Source organism: Eleginops maclovinus, chromosome 7, assembly GCF_036324505.1.
Source record: "Eleginops maclovinus isolate JMC-PN-2008 ecotype Puerto Natales chromosome 7, JC_Emac_rtc_rv5, whole genome shotgun sequence".
In the NCBI taxonomy this organism is placed as follows: domain Eukaryota; kingdom Metazoa; phylum Chordata; class Actinopteri; order Perciformes; family Eleginopidae; genus Eleginops; species Eleginops maclovinus.
The window spans coordinates 22,633,709-22,660,853 of record NC_086355.1 but is presented as its reverse complement, the minus strand read 5'-3'; the positions used below and the strand labels follow the sequence as shown (position 1 = coordinate 22,660,853).

The 27,145-nt window shown below is 40.3% G+C and overlaps 2 protein-coding genes across 5 annotated transcripts in view; both read left to right on the top strand.

Moving 5' to 3' along the window:
- Positions 1–11,470, top strand: part of LOC134867700 (polycystin-1-interacting protein 1-like) — a 31,588-nt gene extending 20,118 nt beyond the window's left edge. For both annotated transcript variants that reach the window (XM_063888473.1, XM_063888472.1), the window contains exon 3: positions 4,264–11,470. In XM_063888473.1, coding sequence (XP_063744543.1) covers positions 4,327–5,076 — 750 coding nt within the window. In that variant the 5' untranslated portion in view covers positions 4,264–4,326 and the 3' untranslated portion in view covers positions 5,077–11,470. The remainder of the gene's footprint in view (positions 1–4,263) is intronic.
- Positions 11,471–14,563: 3,093 nt separating this feature from the next.
- Positions 14,564–25,178, top strand: LOC134867746 (interleukin-20 receptor subunit alpha-like). 3 transcript variants are annotated; one of them, XM_063888542.1, is made up of 8 exons: positions 14,564–14,671; positions 16,139–16,247; positions 16,427–16,547; positions 20,070–20,230; positions 20,923–21,065; positions 21,228–21,387; positions 22,519–22,649; positions 23,747–25,178. In XM_063888542.1, the coding sequence occupies exons 2-8, from the start codon at positions 16,196–16,198 to the stop codon at positions 24,497–24,499; spliced, it is 1,521 nt and encodes a 506-aa protein (XP_063744612.1). In that variant the 5' UTR covers positions 14,564–14,671; positions 16,139–16,195; the 3' UTR covers positions 24,500–25,178. The 3 variants fall into 3 exon arrangements, with proteins under 3 accessions (XP_063744612.1, XP_063744610.1, XP_063744611.1); XM_063888540.1 differs by having other exon boundaries at positions 23,744–25,178; XM_063888541.1 differs by lacking the exon at positions 14,564–14,671 and adding an exon at positions 14,750–15,425 and having other exon boundaries at positions 23,744–25,178.
- The last annotated feature ends 1,967 nt before the right edge of the window (positions 25,179–27,145 follow it).

Genomic DNA, 27,145 nt, shown 5'->3' with positions numbered 1-27,145 from the left:
GTCTGCCACTCCTTCGGTACTGTTTCCGACTTCCACGCAATGTTGATGAGACGTGTCAACCATGACAGTCCCTCAACACCCAGAGCCTTCAGCATTTCTGGGTGGATCTCATCCACCCCTGGGGCTTTGCCACTGTGGAGCTGTTTAACTACCTCAGTGACTTCCCCCCGTGAGATGGGAATTGATCCCCCTTCATACTCTAGCTCCGCCTCTAACATAGAGGGCGGAGTTGTCGGATTCAGGAGTTCCTCAGTGTTCCTTCCACCGCCCTAACACATTATCAGTTGAGGTCAACAGCGTCCCATCCTTACTGTACACAGCTTGGATGGTTCCCTGCTTCCCCCTCCTGAGGTGTCGGACGGTTCTCCAGAACAACTTTGGTGCCGACCGAAAGTCCTTCTCCATGGCTTCTCCAAACTTCTCCCACACCCGCTGCTTTGCCTCGGCCACGGCTGAGGCTGCTGCCCTTCGGGCCCGTCAATACCTTGCAACTGCATCAGGAGTACCCAGGGATAACATATCCCGGAAGGCCTCCTTCTTCAATCGGACGGCTTCCCTGACCACCGGTGTCCACCTCGAGGTTCGAGGGTTACCGCCCCTTGAGGCACCTAAAACCTTGAGACCACAGCTCCCCGCCCCAGCTTCGGCAATGGAGGCTTTGAACACCGCCCACTCTGGTTCAATGTCCCCAGCCTCCAGAGGGATGCCTGAAAAGCTCCGCCGGAGGTGTGAGTTGAAGGCCTCCTGGACTTGGGAGTCCTCCAGACGTTCCCAGTTCACCCGCACTACACGTTTGGGCTTACCGGGTCTGTCCAGAGGCTTCCCCCGCCACTCGACCCAACTCACCACCAGATGGTGATCAGTTGACAACTCCGCCCCTCTTTTCACCCGAGTGTCCAAAACATGCGGCCTCAGGTCCGATGATATGATAACAAAATCAATCATGGACCTTCTGCCTAGGGTGCTCTGGTATCACGTACACTTATGAGCATCCTTACGTTCGAACATGGTGTTTGTTATGGCCAATCCATGACTAGCACAGAAATCCAGTAACAAACCACCACTCCGGTTCAGATCGGGGGGGCCATTCCTCCCAATCACGCCCCTCCAAGTGTCTCCATCATTGCCCACGTGTGCATTGAGGTCTCCCAGTAAGACTAAGGAGTCCCCTTCAGGAGCCCCATACAGGACTTCTTTCAGGGTCTCCAAGAAGGCTGAATACTCTGAACTGCTGTTTGGTGCATAAGCACACACAACAGTCAGAGTTTTCCCCCCCATGACCCGCAGGCGTAGGGAGGCGACCTCTCGTCCACTGGGGTAAACTCCAACAAAGCGGCACTCAACCGGGGGCTTGTGAGTATCCCCACACCCGCGCCTCACACCTTGGGCAACTCCGGAGAAGAATAGAGTCCAACCCCTATCCAGAAGTAAGGTTCCAGAGCCGACGCTGTGCGTAGAGGTGATCCCCACCAGATCCAACTGGTAACGCTCCACCTCCCGCACAAGCTCCGGCTCCTTCCCCCCCAGAGAGGTGACATTCCACGTCCCCAAAGCCAGCTTCTGTCGCCTGAGTCTGGTCCGTCGAGACCCTCTGCTTTCACTGCCACCCTTCTGGCAGCGCACCCGACCCCATCGCTGTTTCCCGTAGGTGGTGGGCCCGCGGGACGGAGAAGCGGAGGTGTAGCCCACGTTGCTTATTCGGGCTGTGCCCGGCCGGGCTCCGTGGCAAGCCCGGCCACCAGACGCTCGCTGACGAGTCCTCCTTCTTGGCCTGGCTCCAGAAGGGGACCCCGGGCTTCCTCCGGGCAGGGTATCCTCGCTTCCAAGTGTGTTTTTCAAGAGGTCTTTTTGAACCAATCTTAGTCTGGCCCCTTACCTGAGACCAATTTGCCATGGGAGACCCTACGAGGAACACAAGGTTCCAGACAACACAGCCCCCAGGTTCATCGGGGCACACAAACCTCTCCACCACGATAAGGTGCTGGTTCTCGGAAAGGCTCTATAATGTCATGCTGACAAATAAAATGTTTTTCCATGAATTCAGTGATGGTTTCTAAACATTCGAAACTGTTGCTGTAAATTTAGAAACTGCTGGTGCTGCACTATTTTGTTCTTCTATCTGTTTTTACCAAAAATGTCCATTGTCAGAGGAAACTTGAAACAAAATATATTTCACTGGGACTATATTATTGAAAATAACACTGAGAAACACTGATACCAGATGCAGAAACAAAAAAGACAATGGACAAGGAATAAGAATAAACACCTAGGCCTAGTGACGCCATCTTCCAACAAACGGAACAAACCAAAGGTAAACATCAAGTTAATGAATAGAATTAAAACTAATAAACTATGCTGTTTGTCACTGCCTTTGCATTACTGAAACGCAAGTTCAGAGGTCAAGCAGCTAAACCATTTATTGTTGTATGTTTATCTCCTATAATGAAGTAAATATCCCTTACAGTTTTAACATACAAACAGCTGCATTCATCAGTAAAATGTAAGGAGCCTAGTACCTGGTGATCTGTGGTATCAAATGTGACAATTGTTTTCAGTCTCAAGTAGATTTTGTCCAACTTTACACTGGAAAGTGCTCCGCTGTTTAAAGAGAAGGGAGGGGAGAAGTTTTTTCTGGAAATCAAGACTGCTTATTCAGTCCACTTTTCCATCGTTCCTGACGGGGAATTAAAGAGTCCAGTGTTTCATTATTTCGGAACATTTAATGTGGCTGGCCGCTGCCTATTTCACCACAGTGCAGCGATGCGCAGGAACTTTTATAAGCAGCCGCCCCAGTAGCCTGGGGCCTGGAAGGACCTCTCTCTAGTAAAATTGGAGAACAAGAAATAAGTGGTTCAATTATATGTGTGTGTGTGTGTGTGTGTGTGTGTGTGTGTGTGTGTGTGTGTGTGTGTGTGTGTGTGTGTGTGTGTGTGTGTGTGTGTGTGTGTGTGTGTGTGTGTGTGTGTGTGTGTGTGTGAGAGAGAGAGGGGGCTGTACTGGAAATAGAGAGCTGATTTCAGTTGGCTGTTGGTCTTAAGCTGGCCTCCACATGTTGTAAAAACACAGACGCAAAGCAGAAGCAGGTTACTACAGGGCACAGAGCAAGAAAAAGACTTTCTTTGTGTGTCATATGCTTTTAGTCAAGCAAAGTACTGCAGTGAGTCATGGGAGGGGGAATAAATCTGGGATAATGCTGAGCTCGGCTCTTTGATGACAGTTAGCATCAAAATGTAAGTTCTGAGTACGGCTGTCTTACTTCACACTATTTATTTGTTGTTTATGTACATGTAGACCCCTGCACATAACAACAAAGACAATAACACGTCTTTTTGCACAATATCACTTGCCATTAATCTTGCCAGCAATGTGAACCCGAAAATGTTGAGTACTCCAAAGTTTTAAGTTGGAAATTTATAGTACAGGTCCCAAGCACATAGAAACTGCCACATGCTAGCTTGCATATGTTGAGAAATTTGCACAATTAGCATAAGTTGCATTAATGAGCATTATATTTTTGCAGATTCTGACAGTTTTGAAGGTTATTGAGGATGGTGAGTCCGTTTCTGACATATTCAGGATCCAAAAGTGTAGTTTCAACCGGAAAGTCGCAATATTTGTATTCTTGGTGAGCTGATTTTAACTATGAGTAGTGTTGCAACCATTGTTTTTAGAAAGCACAACATGAAAATGAATCTCTCTTACTGTTGGCAATCCTTTTTCAAATAGACAAGCAATCTGTCCTATCCAGAGTCCACAAAATCGATCCAAAATTAAACAAAATCAGCACACCGGGAGAACAAATATGGCCACTTTCTGGTTAAAACTGCCATTTTTTATCCTGAAAATGTCAGAAATGCATTAAGTATCCTCAATAACCCCGAAACCAATCCAACATTGTCCAAATCTGCCATTTCTTTACTATTGTCACATACAGTTAGCTGTAATGCTAATTCATGCTAAATACGCAACTTACGCTAACTGTGCTAATTGCTCAACATAGCTGGTTAGCATCCCACAGTTTTTATGTGCTGGGGACCCGCATTATACATTTAAAACTTTGGGGTTTGGCAGTGCAATACTATTACTGTGTCCACCTGGATGGATACTTTTGTAATTTGTGTAATTTCTATCTCTAATACTTTATGCATGCCTCTTAATTAATAGTTGCCTCTTCACTCTTGCTGTAAAAATGAATTTTCCCCTCTGTGGGACTCATACAGGTATTCTGATATTGACTTTATTTTTATAAAAATCTGTTTACAGCTTTGCCCATCCCTCTACAATCCTGTCGCTCCACTTTGTGAAGATGTAGTCTGTTGGATCTCCATGGAGATGTCTCCAAACACCGTCTCCTCTGTCTTGTTCCCATGGTCTCTGTGGCTGATGTTCTTCCTGACCCCCGTCACCTGGACCACCAGCACTGCCCCCTCATCTGAAGCTTCTCCGTCAGCCAATACCACACTGTTGTTTGACAGTGGTACCAGCCTGCGGAACTGCAGCTGCTTCGTGGCGGTGCGGGACTGTGACGAGGCTTTAGCCAACTCGCTGTGCAGATGCCACACCGCCCCACGCTCCGCCCTCCCCCCGGCAGGCCTCACAGAGCCTGGGACGCTCACAGTGTGGGTGAAGGAGGTTTGGGTTCTGGAGGAGCTTCTGAACAGCAGCAGGGTCGGCCATTTGCGGTTGTCTTTTTGTGGAATAAAACCAATGGGCAGTCAGTACCTGGCTCTGCTGGGTCTGCAGACCCTCAGGATCCACAGTGCAGCACAAGAGGCCCCCTACCCCAACCAGGAAATGACTATCTCCCCAGCAGCAGGGCTTGCAATGGAGATAGAGACCCTCTCCTTTGACATCTCCTCCTCCCTCCACGTGACCTTTCTGGATGTAGCAGTTCTCAACGGGCTCTCTGCCCTGAAGGCGTACAGTGTTTTAGGACCACCTGCTCACACCCTCCCCCAGCACTTCCCCTACTTGGCCTTACCCCTTGCTATACCATCTTCTAATACTCCTGGTGACCCTACAGACCCCAGTGAGCAGGCTGCAGAGCCTCCACTGCTTTTTACGTTTGTCTACTAACAACAACAAGCTGAAAAAACTGAAACGTTGACTTTAATTAAATGTCAACAAATGATACATAATCGTATAAGGTTATTTAAAGGCAATAGCATTAAGTTTAAATAATGATGTTAGGTTTATCTATTATTGCTTTCATATAACCTTATACAGTTATGTGTCATTTGTTGACATTTTATTAGTACTTTTATTTAGAGCCAACGTTTCAGTTTCTTTACTGTATTCAGGGCCATGCATGCAGTATAAGGTACAACTGGTGCGCAAGAATTACAAAACAGCTGGATGTTATTTTGCACAGGAAAAGTTGCACATGTGGAATATAAGACCTTTATGGGCCTAAAGGTGACTTCGAGCTGGGTCTCCGGAGAGGCTGACATCCTTCTCCTCCTGATGATCTGCCTCAAAGGAGATTATTGACTCCAGGATTGCCACATGTTTGTTTTCCAGCCCTGAAATATAACGCAGACATACAGACAAACACAAGGTTTGGGAATGCTAACACAAGCTACCAAGTCATGTTTTTCTTCAGCATATTGTTGGTATCATTATACAACGTAAATAATATTGATGTGCTAACAAGGAAACTGTAACGACCTTGATTCTCACGTCAAGGCGATGCTTTGCTTGTGCTAATGTTCTGGAACTGCAGCTCATACTTAGGTGCTGGTGCATGGTGTGTTTTAATGCTGAAATATTATCATGTACCACAATATAAATGTTTAACAATTTACTAATGCTTCATAGATCATAGTGCTGTGAAATGTACAATTAATTCAAACTGGCCCTTACAATCTACATTCATTGCAGGCAACAACAAAAAAAAACAGAAATAAGAGGGATTTAGGTTGCCAGATTGTGAAAAAGATCTGCTGATTACCCTTGCTGTTTGTTAGTAATACAGTTTTACATAAGCTCATTGGTATCTTACTTGCTAATAAGCCATATAGAAAGTTAGTAAATAATACTAAGCTAAATTAGTTACAACTTATAAACTCTTTATAGCCGAATAATTTCAGCAGCTTGGCAACTTCTAATTATAATGGCTTTTAAGGGATCTATAAAGCATTAGTAACTCTTTTGTTAACCATTTAGAAAGGTATAATTAAAAACCTTTTAAAAGTTTGCCTTACTAGAAGGAGGTACCAAAATATCCTTATGGGGAGCAATGAGTTAATGGAAAAAAGCTTATACAAGAACAAGCTGTTAACATGGTTCACTATTAAAGCTAATGTTCTGATCAAACCTTCAAATAATCTCAATAAGAGTTTACATTTTTAGGCTCTTAAATGGAATGTTAGCGGCTTATCTGCAGATGTTCTCGTAAACACTACTCTCCGTGTTCACTCAAACAGCAGGTAGCTGGACGCCACCAAGCCATGGCTACGCCTGACATTATAACATGAGTTATTATGGAGGTCACATCAATGCATGTTCACATCTGGCCTTAAACATTTTCTTTCTGCAGAAGTGTCTTTCCAATTGTCAATTTTCATATTGGATCCAGAACATTTGACAGCGTTGTGAGCTCAAGCTGGTTTTGTAGCCCAGCTTCCAAGTATTGATCCGATGACACACAGCAGGTGAACATGTGACAAGTGTAACCACAGTGTAGCCACAACAATATCGACACGGGGGGAGGTGTTCCAGACCCCACTAAAAGCTACCAATATTGTGTTAGCTCCTCTCCCATCCAGGTGAAGTCAGATATATCAAGGCAGGATTAAATGGACAGCAGGGAGCAGTTGTTTTTGATTGGCATGACTGTTGATGAGTGAAAGGAGGAACTTGAATAAATCAGTGGAGGAACTGAAAAATGAAAGATTTTCCTTGCAGAATACAAGGACTTGATGGTTCCATGGATGTGAGGGAGCATTGTGGCTAGATGTGAATGATGAGAATCTTGTCCCGGCTTATTGGTCTGATGTATTACATTTACTCAAGGCGCGCCACTTGATTGATTAGTTTGTGTCACGCTGACATCATGGCGTTGTTTGATCAGAAATTAAGGAAAGCTGTGTTGGCTATCATCAATTATAAATACCCCTCATGTGGGTGAGTTAATTCTAAATTAACATGGCGTGTATAACAGTTACGTGGCTGCCGTATTTATTCCTTATTTAGATTGCTTCATTCTGAGTGCTGATGAAGAGGCTACATCGTTAGCATAGCCCTGATCAAACTCCATTGATAAAACAAGTGTTTTAAAAGCTGTTTGCTTGGCGCATTGCGGACGGAAGTAAAGTCAGAACCCTCCAAATCTCCATCATCATCATCATCATCATCACCATCATCATCATATTGTTTCAACATACTTAAATCTGTTGCAATAAAATCACAGCAAAATGTGGATATCTTTGGTTCAAACCGCTGTAGTAAATCAGATAAGTGTGTTAGCAATATATGCTCTGGTCAAACTTGTGTTGCTCTCCGCCTTGAACACAGCATAACACCAGGATAAAAACGCTTAATAGGTACCACCAGAGACATTTTCGTGGGACTCAGGGTTTTACAAAGTAACAGGGAGTCCTTAGGGGCCCAAAGTCCCTTTAACTCTCCCTAGAGGGTTAATGCAGCTCTGGATTAATGGGAGAAAGAATGTTTATCCAATTTGATTAATGCCATGCCACATTCGGTGAAGGGTTTGATAGATGTCTGCGTTGTATCTGCAGTTCTAACTTGCAACATGTGGCGGGTCTTGTAGTTCACCTTCATGTCGGACTGCTGTACAGTCTCAATAAATGAGTTGCTGTGGGGAAAGGAGAAAGCAAAAGAACAAATTCATGCCTCAGGGATCAATAGAGCATGATAAAAAACAAGATGTTCTGTGGCAGCTGATTCCAGTGAACACTGTCTGGAACCTGTCCAAACAATCCAGTGTGGGGTCAGCATGAGCACCAGAGGATATCTTGAGTATGGAAAGGAGCTCTAAAAGTTGTTATACTTTGTTGAAGATATATTTTTTAAGTAAATTATAGTCAATGTGTCTTTTGTCCAGATTAGGACAGCTGTCTTTGGCGAAAAAAACATAGAAGATAGTATAAGTAAACAAAAAAATGGAGGACAAGGACTGTGTCAGTCTGCTGTGGTATGAGGAGGCGCAGTAGGCTGCTGCGTTTTTCCAGCTGCTCTTATTGAGTGCAGATGGCCTAATAAAACAAGTTGTTTTGTAACAGGTTAAAATGGAAGGCCAATGAACAAGATTGTTACAACCCTATGTCACCAAGCAACAAATAGCACTGTATTTGGATCAGGACAATGACTCTGTTTAATTGAGTGACTTTTGCACTTATTAGCACACAGGTCTCTTAAAGGATAGAGCAGGAAGGGAAAGAGAAGGTGTCAGTCATCATTTCCCTGAGCTTCTTCAGTGGTCTGCGTTTTTGTCTCTGGATAGTATTTGCAGTCACTTTGCGCTAAATGTGAGAGGGATTATAGGACAATTGGAAAAAAAGAAGTCAAGGTTGTTTCATGCTTCCTGCTGCTCTCTGGTTCCAGCTCATATCCTGTGAGAGACTTGCTTAAAGCTGCTCTCACAAACACAATCCAGGGCCAACACTTCTGTTCCGCAGATCATTCAATCACCGTTCTGGGTCTGAGTGTTTCTGTGTGTGTATGTGTGAGTGCTTGTGTGTAATTGGAGGAACATGGGTGTGTGTTATCTCCTTTTTTGGCAACATCACAGTTAGAATCGGAGGATGAAACACTCTTTATTGTCACATACATGCACACAGCAGAGCACACACAGTGAAATTGGTCCTCTGCATTTAACCCATCCTAGTACTAGGAGCAGTGAATTTGTCACTCATGAAGTATCCTAGCAGGTTCAAACCAACATCCCAGTGTCACATTAGCAGATAGAATGTGTGCAGTACAAGGGTTGGAACACAGTTGCTAAGAGGACTCACAATGTAACTTAAGAACTCCATGTTTTCTGTTATTTAAGGGATTTATTTTGCATTTTTTAACCCATTCAAACAGTTTTAAACAGTTTGATGACGCAACCATAAAAAAAAGGAAGGACAGAGTTCAATGCTTGCCTAGTTCCTCCCAAAGGAATAGGGATTAAATGCAGTTTCAGGATTTTGCACCATGTTGAGTGCCTCAAATTGATATGCCGACGAAAATGTGGTAATTATAGCAAATCAGAGCAATACTACTTTAGATGCGATTAAACTTACATTGCATATTGAAATGATTCATTAGTTCTCACGAATTTCCTTCATGTTATCTTGTTTTCAGTTGTCCTTTAGTTGTGGTTGTTTATGTCAAATGTCCTTTGCTATCCCTGATGGTAGCTCTGTTTAGCTGCTTATTGCTCCACTTTGTTTACCAGCCGGTCTCTAACTGTGTGTGTCTGCTGCTTAATGCTGAGCACACACTGTCCAGTGGTTTTTTACTGAATACAGCTCCATGAATGGCTGCAAAGGCACATTACTGGCCTCCATCGAAGTCGCTTTGTTCTATGATACTTGCCATAACTGAGCTTAAAGTTTTCACCTGTTTACAACTATTTTGTCTTTATTTAGTTTTGTGTATAGTTTATGTATTCCTGCCGTGTTATTTGTTAAAGCTGCACACTTGTAATATTTGCACTTCTAAAGGCTTGTTTCCACTTCAGGCCCTCTTTTGGTTCCCGGGGCTTTTATTGATTTTGTGTTCAACTGCAGACACTCCCCCTCTCTGCACTGTCAACAAGACACTTGCAGAATCCTTTCATTGGCAACCAAACAGAGGCCTTTCCTGAATTGTATGGCGTGTTGAAACTATTGGCAGTACCTGCACTATTTAAAAATGGTGATAATATGCATCACTTCCTGTCTGTTTCATGTGACAGTTCTCTATCATCAATCAGTGGCCCGCCGTGTTTTAACTCCAATTTTATTGACTAAGGCAAGGCAAGTTTATTTATATAGCACCTTTCAACGCAAGGAAATTCAACGTGCTTAAAAAAAAAAAAGACATTAAGAGCATTAAGAAATAGTGCAGCAGAAACACATTATAAAATGGCATTTAAAAACAGTCATTAAAAAGCAAAGTAAAATAAAATAAACACAACAGGTGTAAAATACATGACGAAAAGTTACAGTGGAATTTTAGATAAGATTAGTTCAATTAAAAGCAGCGGCAAAAAGAAAAGTCTCCAGCCTGGATTTAAAAGCAGTAAGAGTTGCAGCGGACCTCCGGGGTTCTGGGAGTTTGTTCCAGATATTTGGAGCATTATAACTAAACGCTGCTTCTCCTTGTTTAGTTCTGACTCTGGGGACAGAAAGTTGACCCGTACCAGAGGACCTGAGCGTTCTAAGGTCGCTTCGGACCTCAACTGTGGTGTTCCCAAAACAACTTTTGCTAATGGAAACCAAACATCGCCAGTGGAGTTGGGTAGAACCCTGGCGGCTGTGCCATGCTGTGGAAATGTGGCATTACTGTGTCTTTAACACTTGGGTATGGAAACAGGATGATGACTTTACCGCCAGGGCCTGGGAGTTTTACCATGCCCTTTTTCCGCAACAATACTTAACTGTGGCTCTTTCTTTGTTGAATGGAAACACATTTTTATTATGCAACAGGCAAAATGAATGCCTGTGCAACTGCGATGATTACCATCTGGAAAAGAATACAGCCAGATCATGGCAAGTTGCTCAGGGAAGAGCAGTTGGTACTGAAAGTCGTTCCAGACACCTTTTGGTCGCCTTTACGCCAACTTTAGATGGCCAGTGTTCAGCAGAGGATCAGACAGGGGGTTCACCCTCTCATAACATTATTGCTCTTACCGAGAAATCCGCCTTTAGTCACTCCCATCTGGTGAACGGGGTGATTACACACCTATTAATGCTTTTCAGACAGGATGTTCAGAACAGGCCATAAGACTCTGTGCTCATGCCCCCGTCAGCACACATCACACAGCATTAAAACGTCTGGAACATTCCACCACAAAATGATTGAAAATGAGATCACTGGGTTTTTTGGGTTTGACATCACTCTCTTCTGTTGGAGCTGTGACTTCCTTTTCTTCTCTTTCTTTTTTCTCTCGCTCTCTTGATCTTCATCACCGCACCTTAAGTAATGCATCAGGGAATGTAATTATTCAAATGTAAAACACAGATTTGTAATGTGTAAGCCACGGCTAATGTGCCTTGAGATGGTTGGAACACATGACAGCAGATCTGCATTTGTAAAACTGTTGACATGTTGAGTGAATCGTGTACTGTTTTAGGAACGGCTTGTGTATTTAGGACTGGCTTGAGAGGTTTGATTTGTATATAATTTGGCTTATTTAAGAAAGAATTCCTGGAGCTCATTTGTTTATCATGAAAAGACGATGTGGATTGTTCCTTTTGCCCACACATTTTGTCTCTCTGTATAGTCTGAGATAATAAAAGACTTGTTTTAAAACGTAGGGGATTTTTCTTTCTTTCTTTCTTTAAACTTCTGATTTTAGCCCTCTAGCTTCATCTATGTTGCTGAAGCTCCCATCGGCGATTACCACACAGTGTATGTGCTGCAATTTGATTTGTTTCTTAAGACCTCATTACAGTGCTGTCAGGGTTGAGGAAACAGGACCCAAGTGCAGTAAATCAAGGGGAAGCAGGTAAAGGTCAAAAACAAAAAGCGAGCTTTATTCAAAAGCTGTTGATGAAAACCCGAAGCAAGGGTAACACAGGACATGAAAAACACTTAGCTCCAGACATGAAGGGCGACAGGAACAGGCAGGTAACATGGACAAGATCAGGCAAGAAACATGAGCAGCCAGCAGGCTTGGGGAGTCACGGATTACATGTAATGGGATAACATAGTCAGGATACAAAAAAAAGGTAACTGTATTTGATTACAATTACATTTAAAAAATAAGTAATCAGATTACTTTTACATTAAAAAAATAGAGATTACTGGCAGGTTTACAATACATTTAGAAATAAACATCGATATATTACAGGTAGATATACCGAATACATTTTCTTTCTGGTTTATATTTAGGCTATTTTAATTCTTTATTTTAAATACATTTCTTTTTTAATGCAGCAGTGGACATCTGATTTATTAAACAAAAATACAGTCTATGCTTTTGATTCATGTATTAAGCTTAAAAAGCGTTTTCTAAAGGATTACTGTTGCATTTTTATATGAAATATCTAAGGTTACATTTTTACATCTTATTGTTATTAATTTACTCTTGTTTTCATTTGCATTGCATTTGATATTGAGGTAATACAAAATTAACAGAAAGTAATCAGATTATATTACTTTTTTATATCATATTTTGATACTCAGGTTAGGTCACTGATTCCTTTTTTTGACATGTAACTAGTTATTGTAATGGATTTCATTTTTAAGGTAATCCTCCCAACCCTGGCAATCAGACACTAATAGGCAGGTTCTCTGGAGATAGTGTTTACTTATGGAAAAGCTTTGGCTGAAAAGAATGGACCAACAAAGAGTGTGACGTTGAAACAGGAGACTTGTTTTTGCACCCGGCTCACCATCACCATACTAAAGATTATTTGCCACAGTCTCTCCATGTCGAAGCTGCCAATGCAGATATTGTTGTGGAGACATTTTTGGCTCTGGAAATTAAACAAATGTCTTGATTTAATACAGAGGCAGGTCAGAAAACTCACTTTTGTCGTTGCATCTCCACACTTCAGCAATTAACACTGTCAGGTATGGTATTTCCATTAGGAATTATGGCTAAATCCCTTCAAACTTTTTAAACACAAATTATGCTTGCCTTCTTATACAAAAATAGCAATAATAAAACGATTATTGCTATGATTATGATTCATATTAATTAAAATCATTATAATAATAAAATAATTACGTTTCAAATGATGTGTTATGATAATTCAATAATAATGAACTGTGGTAGTAGATGGATATATTTTTGAACAATAACTTTACTCCAGGCAATCAGTATGATGTAACTTCCTTACATTCCTAGTCTGTGTTTACTCCGCATTCAGAATTAGACAGCAAAGTGTGACAAGAGTCCTTTTGCCAGCTAAATGGTCAATGGTTTCAAATCAAATGTTGGACTGCCGTTATAGACCACTACAACTAACACAAACTTGAAATGTGAAATATATTTTGATTTAAAAAATGCAAGATCAACCAGCTGTGAACTCAATCACTTGCACCAATAAACGTTACACAAAAGTAAAGATTTCATATTGCAGTTTAAAAGCATTTAAGTGAACTTTTACTTCTGCAGTCAATTGAGGTGTCATTAATATGCCTCACTGGGGGATAATTCAAATTTCTCAGAAAAAGTATAAAACATGTAAGAGTATAAACACATGACCGTTTACACTGATCCCCCAGGGACTTGACTTTGTCATTGGCATTATCTCAGTGTGCATGAAGTTTATGTAATGGCTTCCCAGGAAACCAGGTTTTAGCTGCGATTTTACCCTTTCTTTCAGCGCCCTCTTGTGGCCACTGCACTAGCTGAAGGGCCAGATGTTGCTCAGTCTGGAAAACACCGAGTGACGTTTGGTAAGTGCAGGTGAATTCTGTCACACATCACATCAGTGCAACATATTATTATAGTGACCACTTTTTATTCCTATATCAGTGGTAAATTAGTATATTTACTCAAGTAATGTACACATTTGATTGTACTTTACCCAAGTATTTTCATTTTAAACTACTTGATACTATTACTCCACATTTTGGAAGCCAATGTTAGTACTTTTTAGTCTTTTTCAGATTTATTTATTAGTAACTTTATATATTCAGACACACAATACACAGGAAGAACTTGGTAAATTATGATTATTTGGTATAGATTAAACCATTCAATATTATATTTAAGATACTAAAACCAAGAGAAACTATTTTGACAACAGTTTTGCTAAGAAGTTTTAAACAAATACATTATTTATATTACCAGCTTCTGAAATGTGAAGATTTGCTTTCAAATGAAAATATTTATATATTTTTGTTTAGTTTTTTCTGCAATGAGTACTTTTAATCATACATTATGAACATTTTCATAAGTGTACTTACATCTTTAATTAAGTAAAATTCTGGATGTAGTGCTTTAACTTGAAATTGAGTATTTTGATTTAAGTAAAGAAGCTGAATGCCTTTTTTTTTGTATCACCGTCTAATATTAAATGTTAAATTATATCAATGCTGACCATGATGCTTAGCCTGCTGGGGTATTGCATAGATATGAGATAATAAGATCAGGCAAAAATAAGCAGAGGTGGGAGAAGTACTCTTGTATTTAAGTAAACGTAGAAGTAACAGAGTGTAGGAATATGTTAAAAGTAAAAGTCAATCAAATGGTAATCAAGTAAAAGTACAGTCATTGTGCAGATTGGTCCATTTCAGAATAATATATATCATATATGATATGTTTTGTGTTATCAAAGCTGGTAAAGGTGCTGCTAGTTTTAATTATGTCAAAAGTGTTTACTTAAGTACATCACTTGAACACTCAGTTACTTCACAGCTCTTACATTGAAAGCGCGAAAGGAAGTAGCTGTGCCTTTCCTGACGTCTGACGTCACTGTGGGCAATCTTTTGACAGCACGCGCAGTACTTTTCGCTTTTCCTTCTTGGACATTGAAACGTCTGACGGCAGCGGTGTTTTCTGGTGAGTGTTTACTGAACGGTGTATACCATGGGAGAGATGGTATTTTATATATAAGCTGACACTGCTGTTTATAAGAGTTCAACAACAACAGAAACGCCACTCAGCCTGCCAGCGCTCTGTAAATGCATGTATACTAACCTGTATTTATTATGACTAGGAAATCAACTGTAAACTAATACAGTAACTAAGTTAGCTTTGAACTTGGTCAGAAATTAAGCGTGAATGTCTGTAAAGGTGCTTTATATCATTTTATAAGAAATACTACGTTGTGTTTCCATTTGTTAGAATTATGTTCACCTTTTGTTGGTCAGTTATGGCAGCCTAAACTCTGTTAAAGAAAACACCGTAGCCAGTTTATGGGACAATTATTAGCATACAGTGATGTAAAGCAACTCATTTACTAAAGTATTGCACTTTATTACTGTTTTGACATACTTGTACTTTACTTGAGTTCATCCATTTAATGCTATTTCATATTTTCCGGCTACATTTCAGAGGTAAACTTTGTACTATGTACTCCACTACATTTATTTAACACTCGGGTACTACAGGGTAATGTAATAACCATAATCATTATATAACATGTAGCTCATACTTTGTACTATTTTGAAATGGGCCATGGTGCAGAATGAGTACTTCTACTTTGTGAACTTGAAGTATATTTCAATGCTGTTACTTAAGTAAAGGATTCTTCCAACTGCCAGAGTACTAGTATTCATGAGCCTCATGCGATTTAAAAAAGAGAAAAGAGAAGGTAAAGTCTATTTTATAATAATTTAAAGATGATACAATAACATTATTTTAAACAAAGAAAGAGAGAGAAATGTAGTTGTCCCTTCAAGAATTTACATACTGTACTGTATTTATTGGTGGAATGTAACCAAGTACCATACTTAATTAATATGACATACGTTTATGCTACTTTATATTTCTTCTCCACTACAATTTAGAGGCGTTATGTACTTTGTACTCCACCATATTTAGTTAACACTAGTACATGTGTATGCATACAACACATTATATGCTTATATGAAACAATGCAGTACTTAACTACTTAAAATCTCTAAAATTGGCCCCACATTGACAAACTACAACATCTAAATGCAAGTGATAAAAACTGAATAATATAGTACCCTTTAATATTAAAATTAAAGGGTACTTTTTGTTTTGATACTTTCAGTACATTTGGCTGATAATACTTCTGATCTTTTTGTTACTGGCTATTGTGCAAATTGAGTTATTTTAGATGTTGTTGTTGTTGTTGTTAAGTACATTTTGACTCTGATACTTTTGTATTCGTACTCAAGTAAAGTCTGAATTCGGGATGATTACTTGTCATGGAGTATTTAAAATGTTTTACTTTTATTTATGACAATGATCCGAGTACTTTATCCACCTCTGCCTGTTTACCATAAAAGCAAGTTCTTCATACCTAATATAAGGATCACTGCGCTCTGTTCTCCACAGTTATCATGCAGTGTTCAGAGGCTGAGACACACACACTCCCTGGGGCTTTATGAGAAAATGATGAACTGCCTGCCTCTAGTTCTTTATCTCGTATCCCTTCTTGACTCTGGTAAGTAAACCAAGATCAATCAGATGAGTTCATTTACGGCAATATTTGTCAAATACCTCAGATGCCATTGACTTCTACACACCATCGCTGTTATCACTTCTGACAACTCATTATTCTTTCCTGCCGGGTGTGTCTTTATACCTTTTTGTGACTGCATCATGTGCTTCATGTTTACACAGTAATTAGCACCCTTCCTGCTCCGTGCAATCTCTCTATGGAATCTGTAAACCTCTGCCATGTCTTGAGTTGGGTTCCTGGTCCCGGCACCCCACAAAGAACACAGTACAAAATCATCAAGAGGTATGACCCCGTCCACTCTCTTATTGGCTGCTCTTTTGTCCTACAGCACATGGCCAAAGAGGTTAATAACCAGCCAACAGCCAGATTGTTGTTGTTTATTTTTAGTGCGTAAGCAATGCAAATCTACTAGCTTCTTGCAAATGTTCTAACATTTGGCTTTTAAATGGAGCTATTATTTTACCCTGGGTAGGAGAATACAGTCCATTGGACTGTATTATGAAGCTCTTACTCATATGAACGCCACTGTCTCCTTGGGCTGGGTCTCTTAACCACAACCTTTTTTCTTTGGTAATGTTGTACGCTTTCCAGCACCCACTACCTGACTGCCTTCTTCAACTCAGGCGAAGTTTGAGTTGCTTTCAGTTACTTGTGTATGCACGTGGCTTCTTTTTTATTTAATACTTCTTTATTGTCATTTTTGGGAAATTGTTTGAATGGACAAATAACAACAATATTCGAATTAACTATCTAAATACATATCAATATCAGTAATACTGTATACTGTATCAACATACCATACAGCTTGGGGAAAAAACAGGGGTGCACTACAGCATACATTACAGCAAAGTGTCATCCAGCTCCTTCGACTATTTAGATTCTCTGTATAAGTCATATAGATCTCAGAAAGTCATCTGCAGTGTACCACAATTTATATATTTTCCCACACTTATTTTTGGTATAGCAGCCTATCTTAGTTTCAGCCACTGGGAAATCCCACAGCATACTTCTCTTAAGCCAATAACAGGACAAATTGTTTTTGCTTGCAAGAGGCAAAAGTTCATTATTCTTGTTTCCAAAAAGCAGCTTCATTTTCCCCCTTTTTTTCCATTCTTCACTTAAGGTTCATCACAACTGTATTATGCTCAAACTAAGAAAAAAGTATAAAGATGCTTCCTTAAAACGTGGCTTATTATTCTTGAGTTATGAGCTGTAGAGGATCCCTTTTTCTGGATTTCGAGGTTAAAAAATCAATTCACATGTCATTTAAATACATCATCGAGCATTCAGAATAATGATCTCTCCCCTTTAAACTTCATCCAACTGCCATCATATCGCCTAGATACAAGTTTTTAACTTTCCTTTGAATACCTTTGTAATTAGCTAGTCATAATCAGAAATATGTACCTGTGGTGTAGATGGTATGTGAGGGCGGATGTGACTGAAGAGGTCAAGCTGTTCTCTCCTTATCAGTGGCATGAAGAAAGGTCTTTGTACAAGACACTGAACCCTAAACTTCTCCTGAGGGCTGTGAATGTGTGTTTGAATGTTCAAGGTGACCAAGATAACACAACCAACAGTATGTCTTTTAATTATTGATTAAATTGACAGCTCCCACATAGGAGTGATTTCAGTAAAACAACTATTTATCACAATCTGAGTTCGATTGTCATAGTCCGGCCATCTTTTTTATAGTTATAATAATCATTTATTCACTGCTTATAGTCGACGATCTAGATATATGCTGATACCTCTAAAATAAATCTAGGAAACTTAAGCAGACAGTACAATTATTAACCCAGCTGTCGGTTGAAAACATGCCTTACATTCCACCGTGCTCTCATGCTATATGAGATTACAAACAACAGTTCATATAAATGTATGTAATTTGTTCCTCTGATAATGTTATCTCACCAGATGTACAGTAACTGATTGAGCTGTCAAGTTAAGCTTGACAGTTGTTTCTTGAACCTGTGGACAACAATTTCCACTCAAAGTCAACTTCACCTCTTTAAAGTGTTCAGAGTAATGGAACGTTTGATAAATTCCACGACAACTGTTTACTCCAACAGATTCGAAAGCTGTTGACGGACTTAAGCGGACACTGATTTGAGCATTTTTTTGTGTAAACCCAGGTTGTTCCTAATCAGATTTTTCCTTTAAACAAAAATATGTCCTTGGATTTATAACATTTTCTCCGGACACTTACTGGGGACAGTTTCTCGACTCTTGTACTTTCTACCTTCAGTTTAAACACAGTAGAGAGACAACAGGAAATGAAAGGAAACGGAGATGGGGGGCTGATATGCGACAAAGGTCCCCAGTAGGGCCGAGGATGTTGTGGTTAATATGTTAGAACTATAAACCCGACTGTTACCTTTGTTTTGGTAGTGAAACACAGTGGGGAATTACAGATTGCTACTTTCTGCAAATTCAAACCTTTACGGCTTTGGTGTAAGCATGCCGGATCAATGTTCAATTCAGCCGAGTGGAAACAAAATGTACACACGACAATAGGTCCTGTTTGATGTAAACATACCTCTTGATGTCAGACTGCAGATCTATAGACCAGCCTTTTGGGTTTGTGTCCCTCACCCAGAATAATCAGGTGTTTGTGACCTCCAGTTTTGTTTACTTTGCGCAGTTAGCACCTAGCATTGTCCGATGTGCTCCAAGCACTGTAGCGGTTTGATGCGCTCTTTGAAATCCCCTCTCAGACACCTAAACTCACTTCGCTCTCAAAAACACAATCATTAAAATGTACTCCAGGGAAAATGATATCCCTTGAGATGTGATGTTAAAAAAATCCTTCAGTCTAAAGTATGTTATTTTCTTATTTTATTTTTACCACCACAAACATCTAGTGACTCCCAGAAACTATGCCCAGGCTGCCCAAACTACGGCTATCAGTACCCAAATAATTAGTAGATATAGTTTGAAAACATGGCCAGAATAAATGAAATATATATTACAAAAAATCTGAATAATTCATTTGCATGATTTACATGAGTGTGAGTTCTTCACGTCATATCAGCCTTTTTAGTGTTATCATTCTCCCTGATCAACCGAGAGTGAAAACCGCAACCTTCTCATTTGGTCACGTTTTCAATCCGATTGTCTGTCTGACAATCTGAGGCCAACTAAAGCGCCTACTTTGATGGAATATCTGAGTGGGTGGAACTTTTTAACTCTTGAACCTCTGCTTTTGCGGACCATGAATGACGGTCACAGCGCTGTTTGTTTCCATCTGTTGTGGCATCTAGAGTGTGTGTAAAGCAGGTGTGACCACAAAGGGCCCCCTGTATTAAAGGAACTGATGATTCTCTTATAAAAAGCTTTGGGAAGGAGTGTGAGTTTGTGTGTGTCTTTCAGTTTCACATGATCTAATCTTTGGTTTTGACAGTCATTGTGAAGGTTCATATTACATATGATTGTATTTGCCTTCTTTGCCGGAACTGAATACACATGATTTATTTCAATGCTGTATTGAACTTGCAACCACTTCTGTGTTATGGTAATCTTAGCAAGTCATTCGCAACATCTCTTTCTCAAGCATTTCGGTGATCCAAATCCTTTGAAAAAAGGAAAACAAACAACCAGTTGATCCTACTAGCAGTATTGTGTGAATATGAAGCACTTCCTCTGTGCCATAGAGCTCCATTGTTGACCAGAAACTATAAAAACAAGTTCTGTCAATCTTTTTTTTTGTTTTTTTGAATCGCACTTATCACAATAATAATCTGTGATTAATCACAAGTTTAATATTACTCATTACTTGGATGTTGTATGTTTCTGTTTGTGCAGGGTGGGGAAGAAACAAACCAAGAACACACAGTACTCAAACACAACATCAATTAAGCTGAAGCTTCACAAGTTTAAAGAATATGAGCTGACTGTCCAGGCATCCTACAACCAAACCCTGTCTGAAGAGTCCAAACCATACATCTTCAATCCTATCACACAAAGTACGTCACATGAGCATCTTTTTAATTCCCACCACTGGTTTTAACCTATCCAAATATGTCTGAAGTCTTATTGATTGGAACAGGGCTGCAAATATTACAGTACTGTAGGTTAATTAAAGTAAGCACAACTTCAGAGTAATATTGCTACTTTTCTCACATTATTTTTATTCCATTTAGATATTTTGAGCTTAAACTTTCACTGAAGTAGTGGAGAAAATCTGTATTTCAGTTAGTTGGTATTTATCAGACTTTGACTGGTATAATCTGTTGAAGTCCGACAAATTGTACAGTGTAATATGTGTTGAAAATAATTCTCCCTAAGCACAATTTTAAGTGTATTTAAATAGAATATATAGACAGCACCAGCCCTTCTAACTGTTGCCACAAGCGAAGATGCTACGCTGTTTGTTGGGGTTGAATTTCAAACAGCCTGCAGAGGGATTTCAGAAAAATATATTCAGAGTGAACAAACTGGCCAAGAGTCTCCTTCTCCAGTTATGTTTTGAGTATGGGATTATGTAGTCCTAAAGATGAGGGAACTTCTTTGTGTTTACAGTTACGCTGTAGGCATGTGTATTTTTCATGTGCCTTCCTGTCCTAGGGATATTTTTGTACGATTGTAGACATTGTCTTTGAGGAAAATACTACATTGTATACATTTCAAAAAGAACATTCTTTTTTCTTGTGACAAGCTAAAATAGGTCCTCCAATATTCTCACTACTTGGATGTGGCAACTGCCTCAAGATCAACATTTCACTCACTATACCCGACAAAATCCACAAGATCTACAATCCGACATTCAAAGTGTCTTGGTGGAAACCAGGAGAAGAAGCGGTAAGACATTCTCACTTTATCTAAAACTATGTATTTCTTCTAATGATTGTAAAGTGTACTATATCCTGCTGCACACAGAAAACCCAATATCCCACATGTTGCTCACTTTTATTGCGCTTTAAAAAGGATATCAATGTAATCATGTTCATTCTCCATATTTAGCGGTGGACCATAGCAACACCAAGTAAGAATTATACTCTGACCAACCTTCAGAATGGTACAGAGTACTGTGTAAAGGTGCTCACAGAAATTAATGTGAACAGCAACACAGAGCCATCCACTGTGAAGTGCATCTTCACCAGCATTGTGGAACCAAGTAAAGGTGAGCTGAACTTTCAGAGTTGATTTTATGATTATTATCAAGATGCTGAATTGAAATTTGAGGTTAATGGGCTCTACTTTAACATGAAGGGGCACGGCGTGAAATACAGCTGAGTGCCTAAAGACGGTGCCAGTGCTCTTTGGTAATTTTATGGCCAGGGGTTCCTGACCTAAGACACATTTAAAGAACCTGTAATAAAGCTGTAAAGAACATGTCGTTCACTAACACCTGTTGGTATCAGAAATAACTTGCCCAATTAAAAGCCAAGTCCCTTTGTTCGCCAGCTGTGGCCGCATGTTATTTCAAATAAACTGTAGTCTCAATAAGATGCCCAATTTGGATGGCTTTACTCTCCAAACATCCAAAGTTATTTTTTATAAAAGTGATTTGATTGTATAAAATATCTTTAAGCCCACCAATCGCAGGCTACCCACTTGAGCTAGTTCTAATCTACTTAACTCACAATCTCGAACAGTAAAAGAAGAAGGCATATTGATCCCCTCGGTGAAACTCATGTTTTTAACATACAGTTACATTTCAAAAACATACACGCCACAAAAAAGGCCTTTAGACATTAGACCCGAAACACATGCATTGATGGAGAGGTGTCGGAGTGGGGGGTGCTGCCATGTCTTTGCAGCCGGGAGCAGGTGCGAGTATGGTCCCTTGGGACTTGAGCTCTCTGTTGACCGTCTGTCCCGTAAGCCAATCCCCTGAGCTTCTGCCACCTTAGACTGTCAGAGTCGAACAATCAGAAATCAGAAGAATTAATCTGCACCGCAAACTTTATGCATCATACTGTAGTCATCCAAATCTCAGGACTGAGGGGAGAGAACCAGGGGAGTTTAGCAAAGTACTTAATTTAAAAAAGCAAACATTTTTTGGTACTTTTTAAAAGAGACAAGGATAGAGGATAGGTAGGAACTGCACTTTGCACCATGCACCTCTATAAGAATAAAGCCCTATATCTGTCACCCTTTGTTACATGATCCACCTCACCACTGTGTGTGTGTGTGTGTGTGTGTGTGTGTGTGTGTGTGTGTGTGTGTGTGTGTGTGTGTGTGTGTGTGTGTGTGTGTGTGTGTGTGTGTGTGTGTGTGTGTGTGTGTGTGTGTGTGTGTGTGTGTGCAGACCCTGTTATTTTAGGTACAGTTGCTGCTCTTCTGATTGTTGCTGTCATTGTCCTGATGACCTCCATGTTCGGCCTTTACTACACCGGATTCATCTGTAGACCAAATGCAACTCTACCTAAACCGCTTATTGTAAGAAACATATCTGTCCGTCGATTTATCTATCTATCCATTCAAGTTCTTAAGTTGAATTATTCCCCCCTACTTTACACTTTTTACAGCAGGTCGAAATACAGTACAGTAGGTCGAAAAAAGCAAATGAAACCTTAAAGGAGCAATGAAAAGTATCTATTGGAATGTGAAGTTGCAGATTGAAGTTTGCTAAATACCCATTTACTCCCTTTCCAAGCATGTAAGAGAACCTACAGTGGCCTTAAGGTAAAATAAATACTTTACAGCACTCAAGGCTTCTCTCCAGGGAATTTATTTGATAAACAGATGGTTTTTTTTTTAATGTTCAGCTTTGGGTGTTCTTTGATCTACCTTCTCATGTCCCTTCTGGTATTCCAAAACCACACTTTTTTCAGCCAAAAAACACACAGAGGGAGACCAGCAAGGTCTCCCAACAGTAGTCCACGGACTAAGGGGTTACTTCACGCTGACAACATCCAATGTCATAAAAAAACAAAACACATTTATGAATATTTTATTCTATTTATGCCAATAGATCCCCACAAATTCCTACACATGGTCCTTCAGATTTCTTTCTCTCTAACTGTACTTTGAAGTCAGTATGCTTCATGCAAAGAGTTTCTGCTATTGTCAAACAGCATTTCATCAACAAAGCTCCAACAAAACTTCATTATCAGCTTTTAGCGCATAAACAACCTTTATCAACCCAAAGGTTTAAAATAGGGACTACTGGGAATTTTTACTTAGCTCAAAAAAAGTACAACTTGATTTACAGTTGTCTCTTTCCCAATGTAAGTCAAAATGACATCATGGAAGCAGCGTTTGGCCACTACGGCAATTCCAAAAATGGGCTTCAACAGCTGGTGCACTACGTGGAGACTTTGTAAGGACTGACTGTAGATACCGAAGCTTCAATTTAACCCTCAAATTTCACAGAATATTTGCTGTGTTGACTCACTTTGGCACCATGATTCGATTATGTAAGTAGATGATGCCCCGGGATGGTGCATTTTTAAGTTGACATATCTGTTACACTGTCTCGCTCTCAAGTTCCTCACCTTTCTTGTCTCTTTTTTCCCTCTTTGCCACCCTAGAAGGCTCTGAGCCACGGCTACATCCTGACACTGGATAGGATAATCCCTGACAATATCTCCATTAGTGAAAGGAGGAAGAAACCGAGGAAGCACAACAGTGCCATGACCCTACAACCCGCCACTAGGGGCGCCGACTCAAGTGAAGAGGACGAAGACGAAGAGGGAAACATGTACCTGGATGGAGGCGCAGAGCTTTCCTCGGGGGAAAGTTCCTGCAAAAACTCTGTTGATGCGTCGGGGAACAGCAAGGTGTCTGCGTCAGGGCGCTCTGGAACTTTGATGGGGAAGATGCATGTCCTGCACACAGTGATGGAGATTGAGGCACCACATGGGGGGCTGGATGGAGATGAGCCCAAAGCTGAAGGATCAGAGATTTCTTTCATTTCTGATGGACCAATCGCAGGGGAGGTGGAGGAGGAGCAGGTGTGTGAGGTCTCAGGGAATATCAATCTGTTCTCAGTCACCCTCGCTGCGCTGGCTGCATGGGAGGAGCACGACACAAGAGATTCTCTCACAGACCTTTTGAAACGTTCAGACCTGGTGCCTCTCCTGCACACACACACACATACTGAGTCTGATGATCAGACAGCCGTAGCATTACTGCTACCCACAGAAGAAGACATGACTGAAAGCACATGTGCGGACACTTTCTCTGGCTGTGTCAACAACTGTGATGATGAGATGCAGCATGAAGAGACAACAGAGGAGGAGGACGATGAAGAGGAGGATGAATTCTCTGCATACATGAAGCACTAATAAAAGGGTGCGATTTATGAAAATATCAGAGGTGGCAATGTTTTTGAAAGGTTTTATATATGAAACTAAACAAGGCTTGAACAAGGCTATTTCATGCAGCTTTTTAAGAGACATTTAAAGAGTAATATATAAAGTGTAGTATAACTTGAGCTTAACCACTGCTTTTTTCTGCTTTACTGAAGAGAGGTCATCTGTGGTGTGTCGTGCCTCTTTTACACAAGCCTCTGTAAATCCATGGGCAGGGAAGCTCCTCTGCTCCATGTCTCATGGCAAAGAGAAGCAGAAACATTGTGGGGTCATCTCTCAGATCAGAGCAGCAGTGAACTATTTCTGATTGTATTGTTGTTTGCACTATAGACTGTTGTCTCACGTTGCAGAGCTTTACTGAGATATATTGTAGGTATATTATATGGTATATATTTTTTTGTTCAATAAAAGATTAAAATGTAGACCAGAAGGGGAAATCCACAGAGCAAATCACACCGTTAATTATGTTTTAAGTGCATTCCTTTTTATTTGAGGTAACTGAGATTTGTTCAATTGAGTTGCCTGCTGTTGTTTTGGTGCTCTGTTTTTCTATTCTTAAGAACAAAAGGCCACACAAAACCCATCCAAACAGCTCTCCTGCAGCATTTGTTTTGTTTGAGTTGTTGAAATTAAATCATCGTTGTACACTTTACTGAGATCTTGGATACATCCCACTTATGGATATAAAACTTCCTGAAAAGTCAACATAAAAAGATACCTCACATTAACTAAAGTTAAATCATTTTTCTTTTTAACTTAGACATTTTGACTTTTCCCAGCAAGGCAATACAGAGTGTCACTGAACCAGCTTGAACATTACCGCGACTCAGAAACTGAAGCACATCGTTGGAATTTCCAACAAATGTATAATTGACACCTATGCTTTTGTTTCGTTAAAACGCCTTCATTAAATCCCCCATTAAAACTCAACTCTGCAATCAACCCACCATACACCACCAGACATTGTATGAATGGGTGGATTCTGGCTTGTGTGGGGTCTTAAAGTCTCATATTACTTCCATGCTAACAGTAACACATTAGTAACATAACAAGAATTTATACCTGAAACATATTGAATCATTTCAACGCAAGAAATCATACCCTCGTGGGGGGCGCGCTCATGAGATTGGCTTAGAATGGAGGAGACATCTGATTGACTATAGATAGAAAACATATACAAATACGAATCCGGTGAGCGTCAGGGGAGTCTCAAAAAACCCACACACAAATGCACAGCGATCCATGCACAGAGAGCGGTTTGTGTTTGCAGGGTCAGCGGTTTGAAACGGATCAAAAATGTGTGGATCAAAAATACACATGTAAAACTTTTTTCTGAATTTGGATGTTATTTACATGTATGTGAAACGGAACACATGTGTGTCTTGTTGAAAAACATTTGTGTGGATCCTGAAATACCAGTGTGAATCCTTCTGTGTGCATTTGTGTATTATGAGACTGATCTGACCCCATAGGCTTGTGTTGTGGGTGCTTGCAAAGACTAGGAAAGGACTTTAGTCTGTGTACCATAATGTGAATGTCCCCTCTGATGGACATTTTCCCAAAAACATTGTAAATGTTTAGGAAATCTAGAGCTGTGTCCCAATTATATACTACATGTATGGGTTCTCTCTCGTAAAAAGACCAAATTACACAGTATTCATACTAAAAAACATGTTCGCTGCGGGTCATGTTAATGTACGCTATCGTCCAACAATTAATACATCAGTCAATATGGGTGCACACTTTCTTAAACTCTCCTGTTTGTAAGAAAAGGTTTGTTGATTTGTTGCTAACTATGTAAGCTGAAATATATTTAGTGTGTAGGCCTAGTATGCACTGCATCAATTGTGGTATAGAGCTCCTGCAGATGATGTCATATATGCTGGTCACGTGACGAGATACGACAGGGGCAGCCATTTTGGCAGTCATCGCGGCAGTAAATTGACAGGCACTGGCAGACTGTCAAGGATGGTGGATAACTGCTGTGCACCAGGTTGCACAAATAGGCGTGGGAAAAAGAAAGGTGTATCGTATTATCGCATTCCTAAAGACGCGGAGAGGAGGGAGAAGTGGATTGGAGCGATTAAAAGAGCCAGGAGCCTTCAGAAAAAGACTGAAAGATGGGACCCCCCGGCCGTTGGCTTTCGCTTATGCAGTGATCACTTCATATCAGGTGGGTGAAGGAATACAGTACAATGCTACAAAAAGTTTCTGGTCAGTTTAATTAAATTTAATTAGTTTAATTTAAGAAGTAGCACCCAGTTATTATAGCTAACGGACACTGTGATGTCCCTTTTTAACTCAACAAGTGTGGCTCTGGCGCAGCCTAGCCAGTTAGCAAGTTAGCTTGTAGCAAGCTAGTGGTAAACAAACCCGTGTTGAAATATTCCTTCTTATTTTGTAGGGAGAAAGAGTGATAATCCGTTGAGTCCGGATTTTATCCCCTCAATTTTCGATTACCTTCCATCTCCAGAGAAGAGGAGACATAAAACGAGACTGGAGGTTTTTAACAGAAGGCAGAAGGCTAAACTGCACAAAGTAGAGCAGGCAAAGATATCTGCTAACGTGACACTGCCTATCAAACTGGAATAATTTAATACTTACCCTTGCAGTGATGAT

What these genes read in the sequence shown, in the direction of transcription:
- LOC134867746 (XM_063888540.1), top strand. Translation starts at nt 16,196, where the DNA reads ATGATGAACTGCCTGCCTCTAGTTCTTTATCTCGTATCCCTTCTTGAC. An exon ending in GGAAACCAGGAGAAGAAGCG is followed by an intron (nt 21,066 to 21,227) that starts GTAAGACATTCT and finishes CTCCATATTTAG; the next exon opens with CGGTGGACCATAGCAACACC. An exon ending in CATTGTGGAACCAAGTAAAG is followed by an intron (nt 21,388 to 22,518) that starts GTGAGCTGAACT and finishes GTGTGTGTGCAG; the next exon opens with ACCCTGTTATTTTAGGTACA.